The sequence below is a fragment of the Xenopus tropicalis genome, chromosome 2 (genome assembly GCF_000004195.4).
Source record: "Xenopus tropicalis strain Nigerian chromosome 2, UCB_Xtro_10.0, whole genome shotgun sequence".
In the NCBI taxonomy this organism is placed as follows: domain Eukaryota; kingdom Metazoa; phylum Chordata; class Amphibia; order Anura; family Pipidae; genus Xenopus; species Xenopus tropicalis.
Window position 1 is genome coordinate 66,627,215 of NC_030678.2, and position 26,781 is coordinate 66,653,995.

Genomic DNA, 26,781 nt, shown 5'->3' on the forward strand with positions numbered 1-26,781 from the left:
TCTGAGGTGTGAACCACGCAGGGGGGCAGTTAATCTCAATACTGATACCATTTAAATGTTACACAAGAGTAAGCCATCAAAGCAGCCAGACAGGTGGGGGGTCGCAGGCCGCCAGTTGGACAACACTGCTCTAAACCTAACACTAGCCTGGGTTTTGCCTAAATATAGCCAAAAAATTGATACACCTATAATGCTACTGTAAATACAATACAAATATCTCTTAGGGCTATGTAAAGTTTTCTTTCCAATTTTTTCTGCTATAGTCCCAAGTAACACATACCCTACTTGTCTTTGTAGTCTTCTCAAGGTCAGAAATATCTATTTTGCTACATCAGAGAAATGGAATGTGCAACGGCAGCTGCAGCTGTATATTTTGAACATTCCAGTTAGTGTACAGTGTGTTTTAAAGATACACACTGCCTAACATGCAGATTTCTTACAAACTAAAAAATAAGACAGAATTTTAAGTTCTGGCTTGCTGACTTCTAGGATGGGTATAAGCTGGTTGTGCACATCTAAACTGATTCTTATGTAGTGCCCTTTGTCTTTTACTTAGCTGATCTTGTCTAAGCTGGGGAGTTCTGCAGGTTGGAAGAAGCTGTCCCAAAATAGCAAAACATGGACTGACTCAGCCACCATCACTTCGTGTTTTGTACGAGTAAGCAGCAGCCTGCACAGGAAAATCTGATACATTTAGATTGAATCTTCTGTCCACGTTAAAAGGAAGTGAGAAAGTCAAAGGAGAAAGCAAGACAATCAAAGAAGAAAACAGGAATCAAACAGAAATTAATAAAAGAGTTAAGGAAGGAGAAGCAAAAACAAGCAAGAAAGTGGTAAGTATTTTTATGAAAGAACTTCCAAGAAATAGTTAAGTGGTGAATCTGCAAGGCTTTGGGGTCAGCTGCAGAACTAATCAAGTCTGTAGTGCAACGAAAACACATTTTTGGCTAAAGCAAATTAATGTTCGTTTATAGTAAAACTTTTTAAACGGTTTAAACTAATGTTAATATAATTGAACAGCTTCATAAGTAGAGTATGAGTATCAAAAGGGAGTGTCTTAGAGCAGAATATCTGTTTTTATATCTGTAAAGGCACAGAACTGTTTACATATTCTGTTCCTATAAAACAGTGGGCTTGCATATCATTTATTTGGAAGGTCTAAAAATAAAGATGAATACCATTATCTTGTAGTGTAATATTACTGCATGTGTTGGAAGGATTTAGAATTCATGAAGAAGAAAATATTTCAACTGTAAAAGATTTGCATGTTTTATTTTATGTTCATTAAAGATTACTTCTTTATATATGTTCCTGTCTGTGAAGATTTAAGCAGTGTAAGTTCAGGAACTTTCTGTATTTGTGAAACACAGATTTAATAAACAGAAATATTGAAATGTTCACCACAGTATTTAACCTCCCAATGGTAAATTTTAACTTTCAATTAAAACAACAGGCAAACATTATGTACAGGCCCTATGTATGAGCTAGTGTTGATAAAGAGTGCATGTTGCCTCTTTTAAATAAACTTTTTGTTTAGTTTGTAGTGTTCTATTTTGGCATGTAAGCTGGTTGACCACACAAATTAGACAGATAAAAATCTGTTGTCTAAGTACTACAGTCGTTCATTTCCGCAACCACATTAAAATTTCAGGTTGCAGAAAAAGAAAATAAAGAATAAAATGCTACTGCCTGAAATAACTCTGAAATAACCTACAAGACATTAGAAAGTCATCGGAGGTTTCCAATCTATTTCCTAAATAGAGCAACACCATTAAAGTTCTCTTTTCCGTCTGAACCTGTTCTCTCTGACAGTGCAGTTGAAAAACTAACCAAAATGTGGTGCTTTTGTTACAAAATTTATTGTATTCACATTTTAAAAAAAGCTTAACCTTTAAACAAAAGAAAAATGCTGTAAATTGCAAAAGTACTCAGTAATTTTACATTTACTTTTTTTTTAAATGTAAATTTCCTTTAATGTAAAACAGCTCATAGGGGCAGACTTACTAAGACACGAACGCTCGGAGCATTAATTTGAACGTTTCGAGCATATTTTCGGCAAAATTTTCGGCACTTGCGCAACTTTTTCGACTCCTGCACAACTTTTTCATAAGCTAGGTTTTCCTGCTGTTTACAATCGTTCGGTACAAAAAACTTCATGGCTTTTGGATCGCCAATACGATATTATCGTGACTAATACGATTTTTTCGTAAGCATTTTCGCGATATTTGCGATCTTCGGAAATTTTCGAATCCAATCCGAATTTATCCCATTCGGGATTCGAACTCTTTCATGAATTTGCCCCAGAGAGTTGTGTTGCTCTGCTCAGTACTTACTAGAGATGACTCTTCTAACTTTATATTCTAAGCAGAGTAACACCATAACACCTTTCTTTTATCAGAGTTTATGTTTTTTTTCCTGCTGTAGACAATCACAGAAAGACCAGCAGGTAGTAAACGTGTTACCAAATTAATTAGACTCCCACTTAAAATAGTCAAATTGTCTCTCTTGGAAATGAAAGAAAAAATATGCAAGAGCAAAGTACAGAAAAGTGCACTGAGAAATTTTACATAAAGTTGTTTTCAGGGTTGACATATGCCTTAATACTACTGACATTTATACCAAACTTTCCCCATCCCTCTTGCATGTTTAACTGCCATATCCTCAAGGATAATATAAATTATCTGTTCCCGTGCCACCAGAAAAATGTTTATTTTTATCTTTAATATTATTTTCTTAACTAGAGCTTAATACATAAAAACTCACCCACATTCTATTCATTCCTATGGGATTTTTAGAGCCATATTTATCAAATGGTAAGGTCTAACTTTTACCCATTAATAAATACAATTCTAAAATTCCCATAGGAATGAGTAAAACGTTTGTGAGTCTTTATGAATTACGCGCTAAACTCACATTTTGATAGATTTGCCCCTAAGTCTTATGCATCATGGCACAAGCTCATTAAAGAGGCCCTTTTCAATATAAGTTCACTAAATGGGGCTTATATTGAACATACTTTTTTCCTATTGTTTTATTTAAACCAATATTTTCTTTTTTTACACTGTAATGCCAGAGAAGTATTGTTTAACAACATTGTGGCAACCATCAGGGAGGAGAGGGACATTAGAGGCCAGTATTCTTGTTGTGAGGGTTGTGATGTGGGCAGTGCTAAAACTGCAAGAGCAAATACTCAGTGAGTTTGTTAGAAAATGTGGCTCTTGCGTGTGTATCTGGGCTACCCAGCTCATGTAGCTCTCTGTTATGGGAAAAGGGACATGGAATGCCTTCACTGTGTAATGCAAACATTTCACCTGTTAATGTGATAAACCAGGGCAGGACTTTTATTGAAACAGCACACACAGGGTGTGTGGCAAAGTACAACACCAAGCACAGATGACCCAACTTTAGTGTCTTTTCAGTTAAACATCAATAAAAGAAGCACTTCTGTGAGGATTCTCTCATATCATACCCTCACAAAGTCTGCAGTACCCATGTCCTTTGCAAAGAACGAATCAGGGGCCTCCTCTCCTAATCAAAAAATCCCTCTTCTCTTTGGTGTGTACATACTGTGTACAAGCTGCTGCAATATTAACCCCATGGTCAACAAATGTTTTACAGTTGGCTAATAGGGGACTGCAGTCTTAGTTTTGAAATGTGGGTGGAGCCACCAACAGTCAATCAGATTTCACCTATTGAATTTTATTGGTTTGATGCCAAACTTGCCCAAACTTTCCCACAGTCAATGGGTGACTACGTACTCAAGGGTAGAAAATGTGGGCAGGGCCACCAAAACCAATCACATTTCTTTCATTTTTCTCAGTGGGGAAATTTTAACTGCTGCCATTCTCTCATGTTTAATGTCAGGGTCCCCAAACTTTGCACAGTTTGTCACTGGGTGACTATGTTCCAAGTTTAGAAAAGTGGGCGGGGCCAACAACAGCCAATCAGATTTCATTTATAGACTTCATATGTTTACATTTAAAATACTGCCATTTTTTTAAATATTAATACTAAGGTCCCCAAACTTTACAGAGCTAGTCTGTCAGGTGATCTGCACTGCATGCACATGCACATGCGCATGCACAATTATTCGCACGCACCCGTGCGTATCTGCGTGCACGCTTCGGCACATTTTCACGTGAAAACTGATGCATGCGTATCGCTTTTAAATAGACACCGCGGCCTTCAGTCCAGTGTGAGGTGATCGTTCTCCCTGAGTGACACTAAGCAGTTCCTGTTGCAATTCTGGTTTTTGATCTGTGCTTCTGTTCCTGACTTCGGCTTGTTCTCGACCATTCCTGATTGCTGCCCGTCCTGACTTTGGCCTGCCTTGGGACTACGCTTTTTGCCTGCTCCTTGTAACCTGTCTGCCATCTCAGCAGAGACCTGTGCTCCAGCTATTAGCACCTTTGCTACTCTGCATCTGGGCTCACCCTTTCTGCATCCTCAGGATCTTAGTACTCAGTGGGAGGCTTAGGGGAGTGCTTCTGTCGTCCATTTCCAGTGTGACAAGGCAGAGGTAAGCCTGACATAGTCACCAGGTAACTGCGGTTCAGAGTTAGAAAAAGTGGGTGGAGCCAATCAGAATTCAAGTATTGATTTTCAATGTGAAAATTCAACCTGCTGCCATTCTCACACTATTAACACCAGGGGACTGCATTTTTAGGTTTTAAAAAAAAAAATTGGGTGGAGCCACCAACAGCCAATCAGACTTCACATATTGATTTGTTTTGGTTTAAATTTAAAATGCTGCCTTTCTCACATTATGTCAGGGTTCCCAAACTTTGCACAGTGAGCCACTGGCTGACTACATATTCAGAGTTAGAACAAGTGGGTGGAGCGCCAACAGCCAATCCATTTCCACCCATTAAATTTCATTGGTTTATATTTAAACTGATGCCATTATTTAAGTATTAATTCCAGGGTTGTTAAACTTCAGAGTTAGTCACTGGGTATTTGCCGTTCAAAGTTAGAAAAAAGTGGGCCTTAGCCACCAATGGCCAATCGCATTTCACCTATTTACTTTCAATGGCGAAGTGTAAAATGCTGTAGTCTCACAATTTTTATGCCTCAAACTTTGCAAAGTTGGTCACTGGGGGCCTGCAGTTCAAAAATAGGAAAAGTAGGTTGGGCCACTAACAGCCAATCAGATTTCATCCATTGAATTTTTTTGGTTTAAATTTAACATGTTGTTGTTCCCACACTATTTATGCCAGGATGCCCACTGTTTGTCACTGGGTGTCTTAGACTCAGGGTTAGAAAAAGTGGGCACACCCACCAACCACCAATCACAATTTACCTATTGACTTTTATTGGTTTAAATTTAAACTGCTGTCGTTCTTTAACTATTGATCCTAGGGTCCCTAAACTTTGCAGAGTTAGTAACTGGGTAACTGCAGTTAGAAAAAGGGGGTGGAGCCACCAACCACCAATCAGATGTCACTCGTTGACTTTCAGTGGGGAAATTTAAATTGCTGCCATTCAGACACTATTAAACCAGGGTCCCCAAACTTTGCACAGGGGTTTTTACTATATAACTGTGGGTTCAAGGTTAGAAAAAGTGGGCGGAGCCAACAACAGATCATATTTCATTCAGTGACTTCACATTTTTAAACTCACCATGAAGTTTCAAGTTCTTGATGATATTTATGTAAAAACAGGTGTGTGTGTAAGGGGCACCAAGCGACCAGCATGTGTTCCTACCTCTATGTGCAATGGTCCCTGGACTCCTTTGTTGAGGCCCGCCCCTGTTCACCCTTTGATGCGCTCCGGGGCACACTGGCCCTAGGAACATGCGCAGTAATGCGAACCCACTGATGTCACTTTTGGCTCCAAATTCACATTTAAATAGTCCTTATTTGTTTGATTTAACGCCCAAGCTGGTTAAGAGTATTCTGACTTTCCTAAAGCCTTTGTTGTTCTGATTTCTGTTGGCTTTTGACTTTTGCCTGTTCCTGGCTTACGAATCTCTTCTGCCTGCCACCAACCTATTTCCTGACCTTGACTTTTGTTGCCTTTGTCTGTTCCTTTTTGTACCACGTTTTCTGGAATAACCTTGGCCATGTGTAGGGTCCCTGTCAACTCTGCTGCAGAAAGTCCGGGGCCCCTAAAGGGTGTCGGTGAATACCGGGCTCTCCTGCTACACCTAAGAGGTTAGTCCTGGCAGTTTCCAGGCTCCTCTACAGGAGATAACAGTTAGCTTTGGCCAACATGGAGCCCTCTCACTCTGCCGCTATTGGCTCCTCAGAGAATGTACTGGAAATGCCCCTCAAGCATCTAGAGATCCAGGAGGCTGAACAGGTTCATCTCTCTGTCCCATCAGCTTTTTGCCTCCTGTCTGGATGCCCTCCAAGGTGCTTCTGCTCCGACTCCCCAGGTTTCTGCCCTGGTTGCTCTTCCAGCCTTGGTACAGCATTCGGAGCCAAAGATTCTTGCTCCTATGTGCTGTGCGGAAGATCCTGAGGTTTGCCACGGGTTCCTGAATCAGTGTCTCATCCCCACTCAAGTTCCCCACTGAGAAGTCCAAGGTGGCATACATTATTGCATTGCACTATGGCAGTGCTGTCCAACTTCTATACTGCCAAGTGCCGGAATTTCTCTAGCATAGTGGAGGGCCGCTAATGGAAGCCAGTTTTGACCACACCCCTTTTTCAACCACACCCATGTTATCACAAGAGCTTTTAAGACCTTACCCACATTAATGGTGGTAGCGCAGCATAAACCCAAATGGTTGGTGCTCAACTGTGGGGATTTCAACCATCATTAATATGTGAAAAAATTATATTATGTTATATTAAGACACACCCTTAAATCCATATGCCTCCTCCTCCTTTATTGGCTTTTTCCAACTGCTAACAAACTCCCAGAACAACTCCCTGCTATGTTCACCTTCCACAGCATAGGGCAGGAGGAGTATGGCACACACAGGCAGCATAGGGCAGGCAGAGTATGGCACACCGGCAGTACTCTGCCTGCACTATGCTGCCGGTATGTGCCATACTCTGCCTGCCCTACTCCACCTGGGTGTGCCATACTCTGCCTGCCCTTAGCTGCCTGTGTGTGCCATTCTCTTCCTGCCCTACCCCACCTCTGTATACCATACTCTGCCTGCCCTACCCCACCTGTGTGTGACACAATGCTGGCACTACTCACACTAGGTGTGAAGATGTGAAAAATGTGGGTGATTAGAGTCTGAGCTTGAGGTGTGAACACTGCAGGGGGTCAACAATGCAGAGATTAAAAGATGTGAACACTGCAGGGGGTGAACAATGCAGAGAGTAAAAGGTGTGAACAGTACAGGGGATTACATGTTTAAACAATACAGGGGGTTTACAGCATGAATCTGAGGTGTGAACAATGCATGGGGGGGCCAGTAAATCTCAGTACTGATACCATTTAAAGCTTATATAAAGGTAAGCCATCAAAGCAGTGGGGGGGCCACAGAGAGGGGGATCAGCCTGCGGGCCGCCAGTTGGACAGTACTGCTCTATGGTAAAGCGCTGGCCTGGGCATCACTACTTTGGGAACAAGATGATCCCTTAGTTCACAACTCCTCAGTTTTTATTTCTACATTCCGTGAGATTTTTGATGCCCCTGGTTGAAAGATCAATGCCTCTGCCCTACTTCTGAAGATAACTCAGGGCACTATGTCTGCGGTGGAATACGCCATTGATTTCCATACTTTGGGGGCCGAAGTCTCCTGGAACAATTATGCCCATATATTCTGGCAAGGTCTGAGTGAAAGCATCAAGGATGAATTGACCACAAGGGATCTGTCTACACAGTTTGAACAGGTAGTGTCCCTAGTTTTCCCGCATTGACACCTGAATTAAAGAAAGGCAATCTCGCAATATTGCCAAGATACGCCCCTTTCTTTCACAAGCAACAGCTAAAACACTAATCTATGCCCTTATCCTTTCCAGCTTAGATTACTGCAATCTCCTACTAACCGGCCTCCCAGACTCCCACCTCTCTCCCCTGCAATCAATCTTAAACTCTGCTGCCAGGATCCTCCTGCTGTCTCCTAAGAGGGATCCTGCTCAGCCTCAATTAAGCTGCCTGTCAAGCAAAGGATAGCTTACAAAATCCTTCTGCTGACATTCAAAGCCCTTCACTCCTCTGCTCCTCACTACATTTCTTCACTGGTCTCACTACATGTTACTGGTCGTCTCCTCCGCTCCTCTCAGAGCCTCTGTCTCTTTACACCATCCACACCCACTGCGCTCTCTCGTCTTAAACCTTTCTATCTCGCTGCTCCTTACCTCTGGAACTCTATCCCTGAATCCCTCCGTAGGGAAAACTCACCCACTCTCTTTAAGAAAAAACTCAGCTGTTACCTTCTGGAGCACTAAGACATTATTTTGCCCAGTCCTGCGCTTAAGGGCAAATGCCCATACCTGATGCAATCTTACCTTCCAGTTTGTGCCTGTATGTTACCCAACCACTCAGATTGTAAGCTCTATGGGGCAGGGACCTCCTTCCTACTGTGTCTCATACCACATGACACTTATAATAAATAAATACAATAAATATATATATATATATCACTTGTCCTCCCTGTGTGTAATTGTGTATATTGTAAGACTGTACAGCGCTGCGTACCCTTGTGGCGCCTTTATAAATAAAGTTATACATACATACATACATACAATCCCGAAATCAGGATCCCCTAGACTCTAAACAAAAGAAGGTTCTGAAAGTGGCACCAGTAGGAATGGTGCTACTTTCAAAACCTTCTTCTGTTTAGAGTTCTCAAGCTGAAGAGCCTATGCAACTTGTGGTCACTTGTCTGTCCCTAGAAGAGAGGACATGGGGGCATGGCCTGACCAATGATGTGAGCGCACGCACTTGTTAGAGCTCCGCTGTTGACATTGTACCTTAAACATTGGACAATAGCTGTCCCAAAATCTGCTGCTTTTACTTGACTCAAACCTAAGATTTGATTCATATGTATAAGCAGATGTATTTATTGTAAATCATTATAAAATCAATAGAAAATCCACCATGCTACAAGATTTGATAACCTAAAGACCGACCCCAAGGGCAGATTCATCTTCCTACACTGCTATTTTTACTCATATGAAATACTACTAGTTAATATCTACATTCCCCCCCCATTTGATGGAGAGGTATTAAGCACCCTTGCAGACCATTTGACACAGAACCTGAGGGCACTGGTGTTGGTGGCAGGCGACTTTAACAAAGTGCTACTCTCTGAGCTAGATAGGCTCTGGAAGCATCTCCCCCGGGGCATTTCAGACCATGCTTCACTTCAGCTCAAACTAAAGCTCCCACACAAAATTAAAAGCCTGCGCCCCTCCATAAACCCAGTATGGTTAAAACTGTCGATGACACCATATATGATTTTATAACACTAAATCAAGCAGCAGACCTCACTCTCCCTTTTGGGACTCCTATATAAGAGATTCAATATCAGCTGAAATAACGGCATACAAGAAGCAGGCACAGAATGCAATACAAACACTCGAGACGCAAGTTTCCCAACTGAATACTTTAGCTGCAGCCTCTCCCTCTCCAGAAAACTTAAAACAGCCCTATGAAATGCAAAACAACTATACCCAAGCTATTAAACAAAAAACGCTGAATAAACTCTATTTCACTAAAACAAATATATATGAACGAGGAGAGAGGGGCTGGTAGAATGCTTGCACAACTAGCTAAAGCCCATTAGGAATAAAAATAAGAGAAGCAGGCAGGCACTCCGGAACTCCAAACAAAGAAAGTAGATGTAAAGTTCAGGTGTCAGTAAAATAAAAAAAGAAGTTTATTTATTATATACACATAAATGCTAAGAAGCCTTACGTGTTTCGTACTGTAATGGGTACTTAATCATAGGCTAAATGACATCTCACAAACAAAGAATATTTAAAGGCAAAGTGGCCAATAACATTTCCAGAAATTTGACCAATCACAATGGACCATGTAATTAGATTTACCTAACCCTCACTCCTAGTGTTTCGGGGGGTAGGGCCATAGCAGCCCTTGACATCACAAAGGCCTATAACACAGTGGAATGGCCCTATCTCTGGCAAGTGCTTACCGACTTTGGATATGGTAAGAAATACATACAAATGGTTCAGCTCCTTTACAAGTACCCCAAGGCCAGTATCCGCATCAATTCCCTTACCACCTCAGCTTTTGCATTATCCAGGGGCACAAGACAAGGGTGCTCATTATTCCCCCTGCTTTTTGCCATAGCTATAGAACCTTTTGCTCAGGCAGTGTGGGCACACCCCCAGATCAGGGGTTTCGAGTACCCTGGCTTTACAAAAAAAGTGCAACTCTATGCTGATGACACTTTAGTTTACCTAGGTGACAGAGGCCCCTCTTTGAAGGCACTGATTGACCTTACTCAGGGGTTTGGTAAGATCTCTGGGCTACAAACTAGCACTGCTAAATCGGTACTCTTCCTGGTGGATAAGAAACAGCCTAATAGGCCCTGTACAAACAGCTGTACAAACCACTACATATAGATCCTGAACTGCGAGCACAGGGTCCTGGGAGGACGAATTGGGTGCCCTCCTAGATGTTCAGTGGGAATGGATATTTACCACCCATTTACCAAAGCTTGTATCATTCTCATACAGGCATAGCCTATTACAACTGTATTTAATACACAGAGCCTATTACACTGTACAAAGATTGTATGCTATGAAAGTACTTACTGCACCCTTGTGCCTGAGATGTGGCTCCGAGGTTGCCACACTTGTACACACTATATGGAGTTGCCCAAGTTTAAAGCAATATTGGGATAAAATAACAAGGTGGCTCACAATTGCCATCCCAGGCTGGGGTACAGGTACCGCTAGAAATTTTTTACTGGCAGTGGACTTGAACGAAAACCTCGCCAATCATACAAAATTTTTGTTGTGAAAACTATTTTCCATGGCAGAGTGAGTACTCTGCACTGGAAAGACCAGGTGTACCCCCAAAAACCCAAAAATGGAAAAAGGCCATGGACGAAACCGCAGCTCTAGAAAGGACTATCCTGGATAAGAGAGGAAAAATGCTTACCTTTATGCAAACTTGGCGCCACTGGACAGACTGCCTTGGCACCCCAGTCCCCTTTCCCCCAGGAGATTCCCTCACCAATGGCAATTGCCCCCCAGTAATGACTCCTTAGTCCCCAGTGCCAACAGGTCTGCCCATGGACTGGATCTTTATAAGTACCAACACCCAACATATACTAATGCACAATGTAAATATGTTTTCTTTTTCTTTGTTGATTAACAATCAATTTGTTTATATTGTGCTCAATGTCAGGGAAACACTCCTGCCTAGGTCCGAGTAGGGAATCTCCCCTAGGCAGAATAGATTCACTCCCAGATAAGCAAGTTTCTAGAATTTTTGTACCGGCTACCCTATCATATTCCTCTTAGTCCTTTTCCTCTCAAGCATTCCTGAACTCTTTGACAGATTAAAAAAAGCCCAAGGTTTTCTCCAATTTGATCTTCAAGGTGCCTACAACCTGATTCGCATTCGTTAAGGGGATGAGTGTAAAACTGTGTTCAATACCTGTGATGGCCACTACGAGTATCTAGTCATGTCCTTTGGGCTGTGCAATGCCCCCACAGTCTTCCAAGACCTCATAAATGACATATTTTGTGACATGTTGCAAGCGTGTGTTGTAGGTAGGGATGCACCTAACCCCTAAACCCACCCCAAGGGATTCAGCCGAATACCGAACCGAATCCTGGATTCGGTGCATCCCTAGTTGTAGGATACCTTAATGATATCCTGGTGTTTTTTTCCTCCTTATCTGAACATATTCCTCAAGTCAACTCAGTTTTACAACGTCTCAGAGAAAACAATCTTAATGCAAAACTGGAAGAGATGGATCCTGCCAAGGTTTCTGTGGTTACCGAGTGGACTGCTTTACAGAAGGTTTATTAAAGGCATTTCTTAAATTGTGGCTCCCATCATTGCCCTCACTCATAAAGACTCTAAGTCACTCTGGTCTCCCGAGGCCCAAAAAACTTTTAAGTCTCTAAAGCCAGATCTTGCTTTTGCTCCAGTTCTGATCCATCCAGATACCTCTTGTCCATTTACCTTGAGAGTGGACGCCACTAATACTGGGCTGGGAGCTATATTATCCCAGCAAATTGATTTCACTGTGTCTTTTTTCTCCTGAAAATTGTCACCTGCCGAGAGAAATTATGATATATAAACCCTCGACAAGCTAGAAGGGCATACTTCTTCTGTAAGTTCAGTTTCATCATCTCCTATAGACCTGGGTTCAAGAATGCAAAGCTGATGCCCTATCCAGATCTCTGACTTCAGAAGAAGTTTCCTCAGTCCTTCCCTGTCCAATTATACCCCCTGAGCGAGTGGTGGCCCCTGTATCCTTAGTCTGGCTGACTTTTGAAATTTCTCCGGAAAGTCTCCGTAAGACTTTTGTCCCTCAGGCTAAAGTCTCTCAGATCCTCTAGTGGGGTCATCCTGGCGTTAAGAAGTAATTCAATCTCATTTTCAGATGTTTTTGGTGGCCTTTTTTTCATCCAAGATGTTACCCATTATTTTGCTACATGTTCTGTTTGTGCCCACAAGAAGATTCCTTTCTCTCTCCCCTGTGGTCTCCTCAATCCACTGCCTGTTCCTAAGTCAACCCTGGTCTGATATATCCATAGACTTTATTGTAGATCTACCAAAGTCAGCACCCAAGCTGGTTTAGAGTATTATGACTTTGCTAAAGCCTTTTTCGTTCTGATTTCTGCTGGTTTTTGACTTTTGACTTTTGACCTTTTGCCTGATCATTTTTGTACCACGATTTCTGGAATAACCTTAGCCGTGTGTAGGATCACTGTCACTCACGGCACTCTCCTGTTACACCTAAAAGACTACTTCTGGTTGGTGATGGAATTACTACGGGGTGCCTAACTTGGTATTTCCCAGTAATTTCAACCTTTACTTCTGCTTTAATTATCTACCAGATAGCTGTATTTTTGGTGTAGAGCTGAATACTTGAGCAGTTTTCTCCCAAATCTGCTACATGTGCCTGCCGATGCAATGGGTCTGAGTGCACATCAAGAAGCTTTTAGGAGCTTAGATGCAGATTCTCTGCCTGTGTTTATCCACAAGCCGAGGATCAGTCATGTGTGGCTGTAGCCTAAAATCATATGGCCTGTAGCCATACAAGGACAGATTTTCAGGCCCTTCAGACTGATTCAGCAGATCTGCCCGTGTAGGCCTACCTGACCGATTTCTGGCTTAACATTGGACAGTTCTCCGCATCTTCTCCTTGATGCAGTGCTTGGTCCGAAGGCCCATATACCCACCATTTTAATTTGATCATTTGGCCCAAGGTGGGCATATCTGGAGATGATCCGCTGATTTGGTGACCTCGCACCATTTGGTGAAGATTGCACCATGTATGGCCACTTTTAGTAGATCACATGCACTGCCAACCCAAGTCCAGGTTTTTGTGATTTTCAATGCAGTATACAATACACTTGAACAGATAACAGTGTTGTTTCTTTCATTAATGCAGATAAGTGTTAATTTCTGTTCTGTGTAATGCACTACAAGGCATCTTTTAGTTAATTGATGAAGCACTTAATGGCCTTTTATTTGTGTCTTAATACTAATAAATATCTACTTAGATTGTAATTTATACCTCCCAACTGTCCCGATTTTCACAGGACAGTCCCAAATTTTAGCAACTCAACCTGTAGCCACAGATTTGAATTTGAAAAGTCCGTTATTCCCTTTTGATCTCCTGCACTGACCGCCAAAAAAGATACAAAGTTTCTCAAACTTAATTAGATAAGTAGGCTTTTGGCAGAGAGCCCAGAATACTTAACAGTCAACACCTGCACTTAGATACAATTGTAACTAATAAGATAAACAAGTCTCTTGGGGGAAATGAGACTTGCATCTTAAAGGGCAATTTGACCTTTTTTAGCAAATCACATAAAACAAGACCCCAAACCCCCCAGAAATAGGTTAAATAACCTGCCAAATTTTGTTAAATGGGAGTGGTATTTAGGGGGTGCGATTGTAAAAATGGGCATGGTCAATTTTTTTTTCTTTTTGTCCTTTGCACTTTTCAAATGTTGGGAGGTATGGGGAAGAGCTCTCCTTCTTCTTGTCTCTAACAATAAGGTGGTTATTAAAGTAAATATATATTTGTGTAATGTTCATATTTAAAAAACTTGATTGAATAAAACCATTGAATACCTCAAATTTTAAATTTTTGTGTAATTTTTATTGGGACACAAAGATTGAAAGAAAAAAAATTTGAAAAATAGTTAATTTTTCTAGGCCAAATTTCAGTGACTTCTATATGAACTTGCAAGCTTTTAGATGCAGAAATTTACATTTGCGCTTTCTTGCTCAAAAAAACAATAGCAGGAAAAAAATATGAATTTTGATAAATAACCCCCTTTGCTTATGTAGATTGTAAGCTCTTCAAGGTAGGGATGTCCTTCCACTTGTCTATTCAACACAACACTTAGAGGCCCATTTATCAACATTCTCACTTTTGTGGTTTTAGAGGTTTCTGAAACCTCAACTACACATACTTTCGTGAATCTCATTTATCAAAATATCCAAACTGAAAAAGCACAAACCAAAAAAGACTTATTCGTATTGTCACACATATGCAAGCATCAAAAAAACCTGAAATCTCTAAAACCACAAAGCAAAGAAAGATCTTCCTATTTGGACATCTGCCATGATCTTGACAGGTTTTAGAGTTTTTTGCCTAATAAATCTTGAAAAAAAAATTGTTTTTTTTTCTGTAACAAAATTGTATTTTGGCAGAAAAAAATATGAATCACAAATATATATGACCTTTAATAAATGCCCCCTTAATTTTTAATTAAGCTATATAAATAAAAATATACCTGCATATGTATATCATTTGTGCTTCATGTTTGTTTATTAATCATTTTCTTGGTTGCAGGCTGACAAACATGAACAAGAAAATACTGGTGGAAAATTGCTGCCAATCAGAACTTAGGTCTCTGCCTTTGCAGCTTTTTAGAGCCCCCGGCTGGCAATGGGCATGCCTGCCTGACATCTCTGCCCTGTTGGGCCAGTGGACTGAAATGAATCATCACGATGCACTAAGGTTGCTTCATGCCAGGTATGTATTTTATGTTATACTAAGGAAGGAGCATTCTGTTTTTAGAAAGGGCATTACTTCAGTTTGAAATCAGACTTCATATGACGAAAGTCTGACCCCCCTACGCTGGAAATTCCAGCAGTGTAACTGCATCTGGGCCTATGCAGTGGCTTCTTGTGCAGCCACAACTACTCAGAGGAAGTGACTTACTGCACTGACAACATGGGCCTAGAAGAAAATAGACCCTAGTGGTCATATCTGTCAGTGCAGATGTCTGGGGATGTAAAAAAAGCAGTCCCATCCAGGGACTACAAGGAAATAACTGACTGCAGCACCTTTTGCCTGAAGTCTATTTAGCAACCACTCCCAACAGAGGAAGAAAGATTGTGCATTTTATAGTTTGCACCAGTGCACAGTGTATTCAATAAGATGTGTAGGGACCCATAGGGTTAAGCTGCCCTATGGCTTTAAACCCTACCCCTTCTTGATTTGTACTGTTACTGGGCAAAGACCCTTGTATCAGTTAACAGTTATACCCCATAGTAAGAGCAGTTCAGGCTCCAACAAGGAGGTTAGCTGGAAGTACCCTTCCACACAGGCAATGTTGCCTTAGCCCTAGGGCCATGGTTAAGACACAGGATACAGGTCACTGTAAATCCTTGATCCATAGTCGGCTGTAGGACCCATAAACCAGTGGCATCCTCTCTATATTTCTGCATATGTGAGTATTGATTTATTCCTGCACTACTACAACTTGTCTTGGACAATAAAGAGTTAAAGTTTGATTTCAAGAGCTCCTGGCGTTCAGCTTATCTTTTGATATAAACAGTTACATTACACAGTGGCAGTGGGAGGTGTAGTGCAACAACACCCTCCAGCACTTCCTTCCATATAGCGAAGGCCCATCCTGTTTAAGAGAGTCGCAATGTACCCAGTGCTCTACTAATAGCTGGTGTTTAACTGGTTTACGGTCAAATAGGGGGTTACAGATGTCTTACAGAAAATGTTATGTTTGTTTCAAAAGAATGCACAACCTTCAAGCAATTTCTTTGCAATAACAACAATGAATAGGATGGGCGAAATGTTTCACCAGGCATGGATTCGCAGCGAATTTCCGCGTTTCACCATTGACGGATTGTTTCTCAAAACGGATTAAAATATTCACCGCGGAAAAATTCACTGCGCGTCCAAAAATTGTCACGTAGCTTCTTTGCAGGTTTGTTCTGGAGTAGTTAGGTGCTTCAGCAAATTATAATATATGATATATATTATATAGTTCTAGAGACATTATCCTCATAAAAGATAATTCAGAAAGGTGAAGCTTTAATTTCTGAGACTCTTCTTACTAATGCTTAGTTAGTGTTTACTAACAGGCTGGTGGTTGGTTGAGGCAACTTTTTTTCAACGCAACAAAAAACAAAGGATAACAAGTATATTTTATTAACCTTATTTTAAGTCCAATCCAATGCCCAATGTCATTTTTTTTGCCAGTGCCATGTGCACATGTGTGGCTAAAGTATTGGTGTAGGAAGTAAGGGTTTGGGTTCCTAGAGCACTGGGCTGACATTTCTTTGGGATATGAATAAACAACAAATATTTCAATGGAATAAAAACCACAACATTTATTGGCTCAAATAAATACAACAAAAACTAACATATAAATCATACTATACCAAAAAGGACAGGTGAATCCCAGTGCCTCATGCTACCCACTCTCCTAACTCGTTTCGCACCGTGTGGCGCTTCATCAGAGGAGGTGACAGATATTTAACAGGCCTCTGGTCACTACCGTAGGGTCTAGAACCAGCCATGTGCAAATGCCTCACAACCTGGAATGCCCAGCTCTAATCCCTGGCTGATAAGAGCCATGCCATGTGGGGGAGTGAAAGCCACGTGGGAGTGACTTAGAGTTCACATTGGGACCCATCATAGGTGATGTGGAGGAGGTCACACCATAACCCAAAGTCATACACATATATTGTCCCAGAACCCATACCATGTATACTAGAGGTACCAATACCTGAGTATATGTTTAATTTACCATGGCCTTTCATACAAGCCAAAAATGACTGGATTTGGGTACTTGGTTTGTCAGATAGGAATATCTGGGCAGGGGCAGGTCACACAGTAATTATGTTTAGTCTGTATGGGACCGGTGGGATCATTTAGAATTGATGAATTTAATTTAATCTTTCTATTATGTTCCCACAAGGAGTTATGGACATTTGTATCATTGGTCCAGTCCATACACTCAGTCCATACACAGGTCATAAAACTCACACTGTGCCTTGCTAATGGTGACACCCCTTGCATTTCTGAGGGAGGAGGGAGTGTCCAGTTACCTGATCCCCTGCAAACTGGGATAAAAATAGTCGGCTCTTCTGACTATACTTTGATATACTGTGGAGGACCAATTTCTATTGGAAGTTTAGCCTGTGGTTTCTCCTTGCCTCCAGGATTCTGCTTGGTACAGTATAGGACTTCTATGTGTAGGGGTTTACCAAAAATGGGCCCTTAGGACAGACACCCCTAGGATAGGCCACCGGGTGGTGCTAGTTAACAGGGACACTGGGATGACTGGGTTCTAAATAGTTAACAAGGAGTATACCTCTAGTTTGGGTTATGGCCACAGGGTGGTGCATAGGCCCATATAAAGGGTTGTACCCATCTTAGGCCTGGGTAGTAGAGCTACCAGGGCCCAGTCAATAGATAGTAGTTTCAAGTAATAGTTACATAGTTACATAGTTACATAGGGTTGAAAAAAGACCAGTGTCCATCAAGTTCAACCCGTCCAAGTAAACCCAGCACACCTAACCCACATCTACCAATCTATACACTCACATACATAAACTATAAATACAACCACTAGTACTAACTGTAGATATTAGTATCACAATAGCCTTGGATATTCTGATTGTTCAAGAACTCATCTAGGCCCCTCTTAAAGGCATTAACAGAATCTGCCATTACCACATCTCTAGGAAGGGCATTCCACAACCTCACTGCCCTCACCATGAAAAACCACCTACGCTGCTTCAAATGGAAGCTCCGTTCCTCTAATCTAAAGGGGTGACATCTGGTGCGTTGATCGTTTTTATGGGAAAAAAGAGCATCCCCCATCTGCCTATAATCCCCTCTAATGTACTTGTACAGAGTAATCAAGCATGCTTGATAAAGGGGTCACATTGCCCCGAAACGTTGCACCTCCGCAATAAACTTTTAAAGGGTTATACCCTTGTTTGTAGTCCTGAGTGCCATTCGCTTTTTTTGTAGCTACAGTGTTTTTGGAGGGTGCCGATCCCTTCAGCAGTGTGCACCGGACAAATATCTTTTGGAGTGTTAGGGTGTGCGGATAAGGTCTCTGTGATCCAGTGAGATCTATCAAGCCCAGAGGACCACTACCAAGCTGGTAAGGTATAACCCCAGGGTGGGGTACATTACACCAGGAGTACGTGGGTCCCAGAAGGGGCATAGCATCCTGATCGTTTCCCAGGGGGTGGATTACAGTTCCACAAGACCATCCCTGGGTGGAGGCACGCCTTTAAGGGGAGAAATCCCTGTAAACCTCCATAGTAAGCGGGGGCTCAGGACTCCTGTAGCGCCAAACCAGAGAAATCAGCAGGTAGTGCCACAAGCGTTTAAAAAGTGGGCTACATTTGGAGGCACTGCTGAGATCGTTTTGAGAACTGTTTACCAGACAGGGCCCTAAGGGAACTGCGGCCTAGATTGTCTGTTGCACCCTTCTCCCGACCGGGCTAAATTTGGGCCACCCTGATCCAAACCCCAAGGTGGGATTTGGCGAGAAAGAGGAGCAAGGCAGCTCCTGGCCAATTGGATTGCAGGATAGTTGGCGCCAAAAGAGAGCCGGGGAAGACACGTGAGATTGAGGCCTGCCAGAGGGTGAAGTGTACCTAATTTGCATATTGACCGCCTGTGAGGCTGATCGGCCAATAAGAGATGTTAGAAAGTGCGCCAAGGGCTGAGGAAGTGACGAAGCCTGTTAACGTCACGGCGGCCATCTTGGGACTTTCCCAGTTCGTATTCAGTGCGAGTCACGTGAGTGAGCTCCTCTGCCATATTACAGCAATTATGTCGGCCAAGTCTGGAACCGGGCAGGGCAGTGTACTGTCGCTGCATGAGAGACCAGAGGATGGTATCCGCTATGTGTGGCTGGGATCCTTTGTGGAGAAACCCACGTTTCAAGGGGATTCCATTATGGTGCCAATCTGTGGTGACTGCGGGGCCGAAGCCTACTACGCCCTAAAACAGGCCATGGGACGCTGCACAAGCTGCGGACACCAATGTTGGATGGGCCCACTGAGAGACGAAAGGTTGAACCGTGGACACGGTACAACGCTAGGCATGATTACCACTCTGAATGCTGACAAGTCGAGTGCATCGCTGTATGGGAGATACCTGGGGGATAGTGAGCTTACCCTGGTGTCGGGACCCCTACACCTGTACCCTTGGAAAGTGGAGGCCTCAGGGTCCGTGGCCGACGGTGACGTGAGTACAGACAGACCCCAAGGAGTAAGTGATGAGCCACAGGGCCGGGTATCCCCAGCTGAGAGGGAAGAAAGTGAGCCCACGGCCATTTTGCCCGAAGCCCCATGTACCACTCCAGCCCAGGCTGCCGACAAGATAGAACCCCAAGGGGTGCAGCAATACTCGGAGGAGGCAGAGCGGGGCCCCAAAGCCGATAGTGATGAGGGGGAGACACCCGAGGTTAAACCTCCCCCACATTATATAGAGGTCCTCAGAAAGCGAAGTGGATCCTCTGAAGGAGCCACCGGGGCAGTTAATACCCCCAATCCTGGATGGGAAAATATAGAGGAAGCTGATGAGGAGGATGCCTACAGCCCTCAATTGTTTAAGTTACCAGACGGCTTCTTAGCTCCCCGGAAAATTACCAAGGAGGAGAAGGATTTCTGGGTATTACCTGGTCGGGGTGACCCAGACATATTCTGCCGTGTGTCCCGAATACAGAGGGTAATGAACTACAAAATCTTTAAGTTATGGGGATATTATATGCCCTATGCACCCCTCTGGGTGTATGACAAGATGGAGACCTTAATGGACGATTGGGTTATGGCTGAAATAGCTTCTAAAGAAAAGAGGGCTGGAAAGTGTCTGCACAAGGCTGATCCAGTGAAGAAAATGGCGGCCTGGAAGTTCATCAGGGCGCTGGAAAAAAAATGATGGTGGGGCCGCACAGTCTTACGTCACACAGTGTACAGCTGTGGACGAAAAAATCCAAAGCCACGTTATTTCAGCACCGAGGTAGAATTACCCACCGGTGTCAAGGTGGAAAAGCCGCACTCAAGTTATTACGCCTCTTACATCGATATCCAGATGCGATTTACCTATATGGTATGAGAGAGTGTCTCCTATGGGACTTGTGTAACCCCAGGAGGGGAGTTCTTCAGTTAGAGGGTGAGGGACACCTACGGTTCTGGTGTGCCCCCCCCAGGAGGGACTTTTCCTTTTCCACGAAGGAACTGTTGGGGATGGGTGAGGAATACCCACACTACAGCCAACCGGCTGGTTGGGAGGCAAGTGCTGCTACATGCCCGGTTGGGAGATTCTGAGTTGACCCAGGAGGGTCCGGTCCGTCGAAAAGGGCTGATGCTAGTACCCACCCATTGGTGGAAGGTATCCCAGGGTGCTGATCACCTTGGGATATGGACTCCCTCAAGGAGGAGGGGGGTTCAAGAAAATCATTTTTGCTGTTTAATAAAAATGTTGATTTTTGGGGCAGTAAGTTGTCCTTTTTGCTTCTTTGAGTTGTGAAATGTCTAAAAGGGACAGAGACTCTTGTGGGGACTTTCACCAAGACTTTGGAGGGTGGGAATGTTGTAATGTCTCACTTTTCCCTTCCAGTTCATCCATTGTACCCTGGCAGTCTCCTGGAGGAGCTGTGAAGCGTGATGTGAACAGTATGGTAAAAGTATTGTGTTTGGTATTTGGGTTGTGATGGGATGTGTCAGTAGAGATGTAGCGAACTGTTCGCCGGAGAACTAGTTCGCACGAAAATCGGGTGTTCGCAAGTTCGCGAACTTTTAGCGATGTTCGCAATTTTGGGTTCGCCTTAGCTGGAGCCAAATTTTGACCTCTCACCCCAGAGCCAGCAGATACATGGCAGCCAATCAGGCAGCTCTCCCTCCTGGACCATCCCCAGACCACTCCCTTCCATATATAAACTGAAGCCCAGCAGCCATTTTACATTCTGCCTGTGTGTGCTTGAAGAGTTAGCATAGGGAGAGAGCTGTGCAGGGGTTTGAGGGACAGTTTAGGTAGCTTTGCTGACTAGTAATCTACTTTCTGCTGCTATGTATGTAACTGCTGTGGGCAGCTGTCCTGCTGATCTCATCTGCTGTAACCCAATAGTCCTTGTAAGGACTGCTTTTATTTTCTGATTACTGTTACTCTTCTTTTCATTGTGTACTGCAGCTCCGTCTGTGTGTGTTGAAGACAGGTGTGCTGCTCATAGTAGTGCACTAAGCACCAACCACACATTCACATCATTTTTTTTTATGTGTTTTTTTTACTTTTTTACTGTAATTTATAGAGCCCAGTGCTATTAGTCTAGCTGTGTTGGGGACTGGTGTGCTGCTCCTAGTAGTTCACCCCCAGCACCAACCAGAGATCACTTTTTTTTTATTATTAATTTTTTTTATTTTTTTTATTTAACTTACTGTTCTTTAACGTGTCCAGTGCTGTTTGCTGTTATTCATAGTAGTGCACCAAACACGTTACACATGGTAGTGACATTGCATTGCAATAAAATCACCTGAGCGATGTTTTTCCACCAGCAATAATATATTCCGTATCCACTACTGCGGCGTTTTGTCTTTGCGTGTGAACCGGCTGTAACCTTTACACGACTTGATTGGCATGTAGACGCCAGACATTTTAAAGCAGTTTATTACACAAGTTTAGACATGTAGTGTGATTTCTGCCCTTTACAGCACAAAACGCAACGCTGTGTCAACAACGTATTTTTCAGAGAAATTTTTGCCCTTGATCCCCCTCCTGCATGCCACTGTCCAGGTCGTGGCACCCTTTAAACAACTTTAAAATCAGTTTTCTGGCCAGAAATGGCTTTTCTAGTTTTTAAAGTTCGCCTTCTCATTGAAGTCTATGGGGTTCGCAAAAGTTCGCACTTTTTGGCAGAAGTTCGCGAACGGGTTCGCGAACTTTATTTGTGAGGTTTGCTACATCCCTATGTGTCAGCCAGGAGGTGACAATTTCCAGCAGGGGGAGAATGTAGGGGTTTACCAAAAATGGGCCCTTAGGACAGACACCCCTAGGATAGGCCACCGGGTTGTGCTAGTTAACAGGGACACTGGGATGACTGGGTTCTAAATAGTTAACAGGGAGTATACCTGTAGTTCGGGTTATGACCAAAAAATACGCTACGCACTAATTAACGCAAGCTTTACTATTCAGCAAAATGGCCTAAAAACAAAATTGTTGCCAGAATATTTGCAAAAATGTAACCCATATAGCATATTAATGCTGTTACTGATAAATGTAAGAGTGGAGGAGAAACTACATGAACGTATAGAAAACCATATCAATGAAGGCAAAATAATTAGACATTACTCAGTTCAAAAGTACAAAACTAACTATTTTTATTTTAACATTGAAATCGTAGAAATTTTTTTAAAAATATAAAAAATAAAACTTAGGCCTTGCTGGCCTTGATTTCGGCCATGTCCTGCTGGAGCTGGGCCATGTTCCCCTGAAGCTGGGCCAACTGGGCCTTGATGGTGTCCAGATCCTCCTGCATTGGCCAAAGTGTGGGGTCAGTCCACCCAGGTGTTGTTTGGGTCCCCACATCTTCGGTCTGGTGTGAGGGTCCCTCATCTGCTGGAAGACCTGGCGCCCAGTCTTTGGCCTGGGGAGAGTCCGGGGCCTGGGGTGAGAACTCCAGGGCCTGGGGAGTGTCTGGTGGTGTAGCCAGGGGGGCCTCTGGAGCCTCGGGGGCCTCTGCAGCCAGTGGTGTAGCCTGGGGGGCTTGGGGAGCCTGGGGAGCCTCTGCAGCCTGGGGTTGATGGGCCTCTGGATCCAGCTGAAGTTCTGTGAGATAGTATTGCAACATGTTATTTAAATATATTATATATATATATATATATATATATATATATATATATATATATATACACATTCATACACAGAGGGCCACCATCATAAATAACGGGGCCCCTCACAACAACATTTTTTGGGCCCCCCTCCTCCCACGCCCCCAATGGCCCCTCCCCCTGTGAACCCTCAGTACAAAGGACAGACAGACATTGTTAGCCAGGGCCCCCTAAAACATTCGTGGTCCTTCCCCAAATTATACTCATACTATGCATACTACTACAAAGTTTTATTTTTAACTGTCAGGCAAGTTTGGGAAGGCTAAGAAAGCTGCCATACTAAGTAAGGATAGTAATGATAAGATGGAAATCCAAGCAACTGGCAAGCTTTGGCAAATTCTGTTTTTCTGCCCCAATGTCCTGCTGAGGGTACCATATCTAATAATAATAATAATAATATATATATATATATATATATATGTATATATATATATATATATATATATAATAAAGTACAATAATTACCTTCCGCTATTTCAGCAACTAAATCTGGACTCCTGCGCTTAATATCCGACCATATCCGCTGGAGAAGTCTGAGGTCCATTCGGAGGGCAAACCTATGTTCCACCCTCAGCATCAGCCTGCGGAGGATTGCCCTCTTCCTTTCATGGACCCCTACGATCCCCAGCGGCTGCCTGTCATAGGATTTGCACAGGAGGTAGCGGCAGATGTAGCGCCTCTCCTCCGGTCGGAGCTCTGATACCCCAGGCATGTTGGCTCTATGGGTCACCGCAGGCTCTGAGACAAAATGGCCTCAAGTCGCGCCTATCACGAGATTCCAACAACGTAATGTCCCGACAGAATAGTCACCAAAATATAACTTGTAATGTATTTGTCGCGACAAAATATGCGCCGCTATAGTACCATAATAATGCCATTATTTTCGTAAAATTACACATACTTGAATAAATCACACTGCAAAGTCCATATTTTATTGCCAAAAGCTCATTAACTGCACTTTTCTATAATTACCGCCTGCCTCAAGTAGGTGTTAATTTTCGCATAGCCTAATGCGATATTTAGCGCGTCTAAGTGTTTGTGAATCATGCGTTAGTATTCTTTTCTGCACGCTAATTAACGCATGCGTTAAAATGACCACATGCAGTTGCGCGAAAATTAACGCATGCGATGTGCGACTTAACGCACGTGGTAATACTGTAGTGAATTGCGCACTAATTTTTACGTCTATTTTAACGCAAAAAAAGTGCAATAAAAATTAACGCACTTTAGTGAATCAACCCTCTGGAGTGATAATAGACTGAGCATGATTAAGGTGCATTGAAGGATAGAGGGTTAAAGCAATAGGGGGTAAGTGGGGTTCAGTGGGGTTCCAAAGCTATGAAAAGCATATAAGTCTGAGTTTGCATGTATCAAGTACAAATATAGAGGATGTTCGGTGTATACAGGATGTAAGCGAAGAAGGTTACCTTAATGAAGTGCATACATACATATAATACATACATACAAGATAGCAGATAAAGGATTCTCTCTGCAGCGGCGGCATGTGCCAGGGGGGCTGTCATGTCGGCCCTGTGACGCGGTTGTCGCAGGACCGACCTACAAGCAGCAAATGCAATCTCATCTGTTCCTGCTTCCTCCTTCCCCCCCAGCGCCGGCCCAGTGACTTCCTGCTACAGGAGGACAGAGCATGGAGGACAGAGCAGCGATCTGATCTTCAGGACAGGTAAGGCTGATTTGTTTTTTTTCTTTTGCACTTACACACACACTTACATACATTTATACACACTTACAGCACACAATAAAGCAGTTTTTAATTTTTTTTTTCATTTTGCACACTTATATACACTCATATACACACTTACACACTGTCAAACAACTTGTACACATGTACACACATGTATACACAAACACTTTTTGTTTTTTTTGTTGTTTTTTTTTCATTTTACCACTTTGTTTTTAGTTTCTTTTCCCTAAAAACTGTATATTTTGATAGCATGACTATTGGATCAGATATTCTGACCACTAATTACACTGTCATGTGACTTATTTTGTTGTTTCATTGATTTGCACAATTTTTGTGGTTTTATCGCATTTTTATCCTTGTATAAGTGTTCCTAATCTGTTTATGGCATAGCTGTGCCGTGTGTAACTTTGGTGTACAGAAATAACTTTACCTAATTTGAATTAATCAGAATATGTACTTTCCAAAAATATATGGTTTTTTGGGGGTCTCTGTATAGTTAGGTGGTGTTACGGCACATAATACGTTGACAGGGGGCTAAAAGTGTGCCAAAGTTGATTTGGCAGGTAAGAAATCCACATGCGCTATTTTCATTTTGGGGTCAGCACATACCGCAGACTTTGGTATATTTATGCATATTGAGCATCAAACTGTTCAGTAGACCTTAGGTGTTCCTATTTGGGGTGATTTGCCTTTGTACGCAAGAAATTGTGTGAGATAAATGTGGCAAATTGCAACATTTTTATGCGATTTTCTGAAATGTCATAAAAATCTACATACTTTAGAGCAAAAAGAAATGTTTATCCATTATAGATTCGGGGGAATGTGTACTTTCCAAAAATATATGGCTTTCTGGGGCGAGTGTACTTTTTTGTAACATTACTAACAGGCTGGTGGCTGACTGAATCAACTGCTTTTTCAATTCAACAAAAAAAAGGGATAAGTATTTTTTATTAACTTTATTCAGAATCATTGTGTTTTCTAACTGTTGGTTTTAAATTTTTTCAAAAGTATTTGCTCTTTTTGGTGCCAATTTACAAAGTTTGGTTAACTATAAGGCTTACAGCAGGTTTGCCAGAGTTACATTCCTTTGTAATTACCCTCAGTTTGAGGGGGTGGGGTTTGATTAGTTCACCTTAACAGACTGTATAAATAGAACCACTGGCACTCCAGTGGAGCTTGCTCTGGTGGTAGGTGCTCTATAAGTGATTGCTCTTTAAGTGGGGCTCTGTAAGTGGAGTTATAATCACAGGAGTTAGTGGGTGCTCTGTAAGTGGAGTTATAATCACAGGAGTTAGTGGGTGCTCTGTAAGTGGAGTTATAATCACAGGAGTTACAAACTAAAGGAGTTAAAACAAGATTAAAAAAAAAAAATTTTTGTGTTTATTTTAAAGCCTTTTTCACCAATTTTTGTTTAACTGTTTCTGTAACTGGGAGAATGAGTGGCAGCAACATTGAAGGTATGACACAGTGCACAGCCTGCCGCATTTATGCAGTTGTGGAGCAACAGTTCCAAAGTGCATACCTCTGTTGTGGATGTGAGCGAGTTGCCACTTTAGAGGCTCGCGTTAGAGATCTAGAGGAACAAGTTGCAACACTGCATTCTATTGACAATCTTGAAAGAAGTCTCTTGCTAACTGAACAAGAACTAGCGAGGTCAGATAGTATGGGGGGAGGGGAGCAAGGAAAGGATGATAGGGCAGTAAGCTGGGTGACAGTTAGAAAATCTAGTGTGGGGAAAAGAAAAAGGGAGGCTGCTCCAGGGTTTGCGCATCCCAACAGATTTGCCAGATTGTGTGAAGAAGATGGGAGTGTGAACTCTGGACTGGCGGTTCTAGATGAGGCTGATC

The 26,781-nt window shown here is 42.6% G+C and overlaps 1 protein-coding gene across 2 annotated transcripts in view; it reads left to right on the forward strand.

Annotated features, from left to right (window-relative positions):
* Nucleotides 1–426: 426 nt before the first annotated feature.
* The window catches only part of pik3c2b (phosphatidylinositol-4-phosphate 3-kinase catalytic subunit type 2 beta), a 318,516-nt gene continuing 292,161 nt past the window's right edge, over nucleotides 427–26,781 (forward strand). For both annotated transcript variants that reach the window (XM_031896848.1, XM_031896849.1), the window contains exons 1-2: nucleotides 427–833; nucleotides 14,924–15,106. In XM_031896848.1, the coding sequence (XP_031752708.1) occupies nucleotides 14,934–15,106 (173 nt within the window). In that variant the 5' untranslated portion in view covers nucleotides 427–833; nucleotides 14,924–14,933. The remainder of the gene's footprint in view (nucleotides 834–14,923; nucleotides 15,107–26,781) is intronic.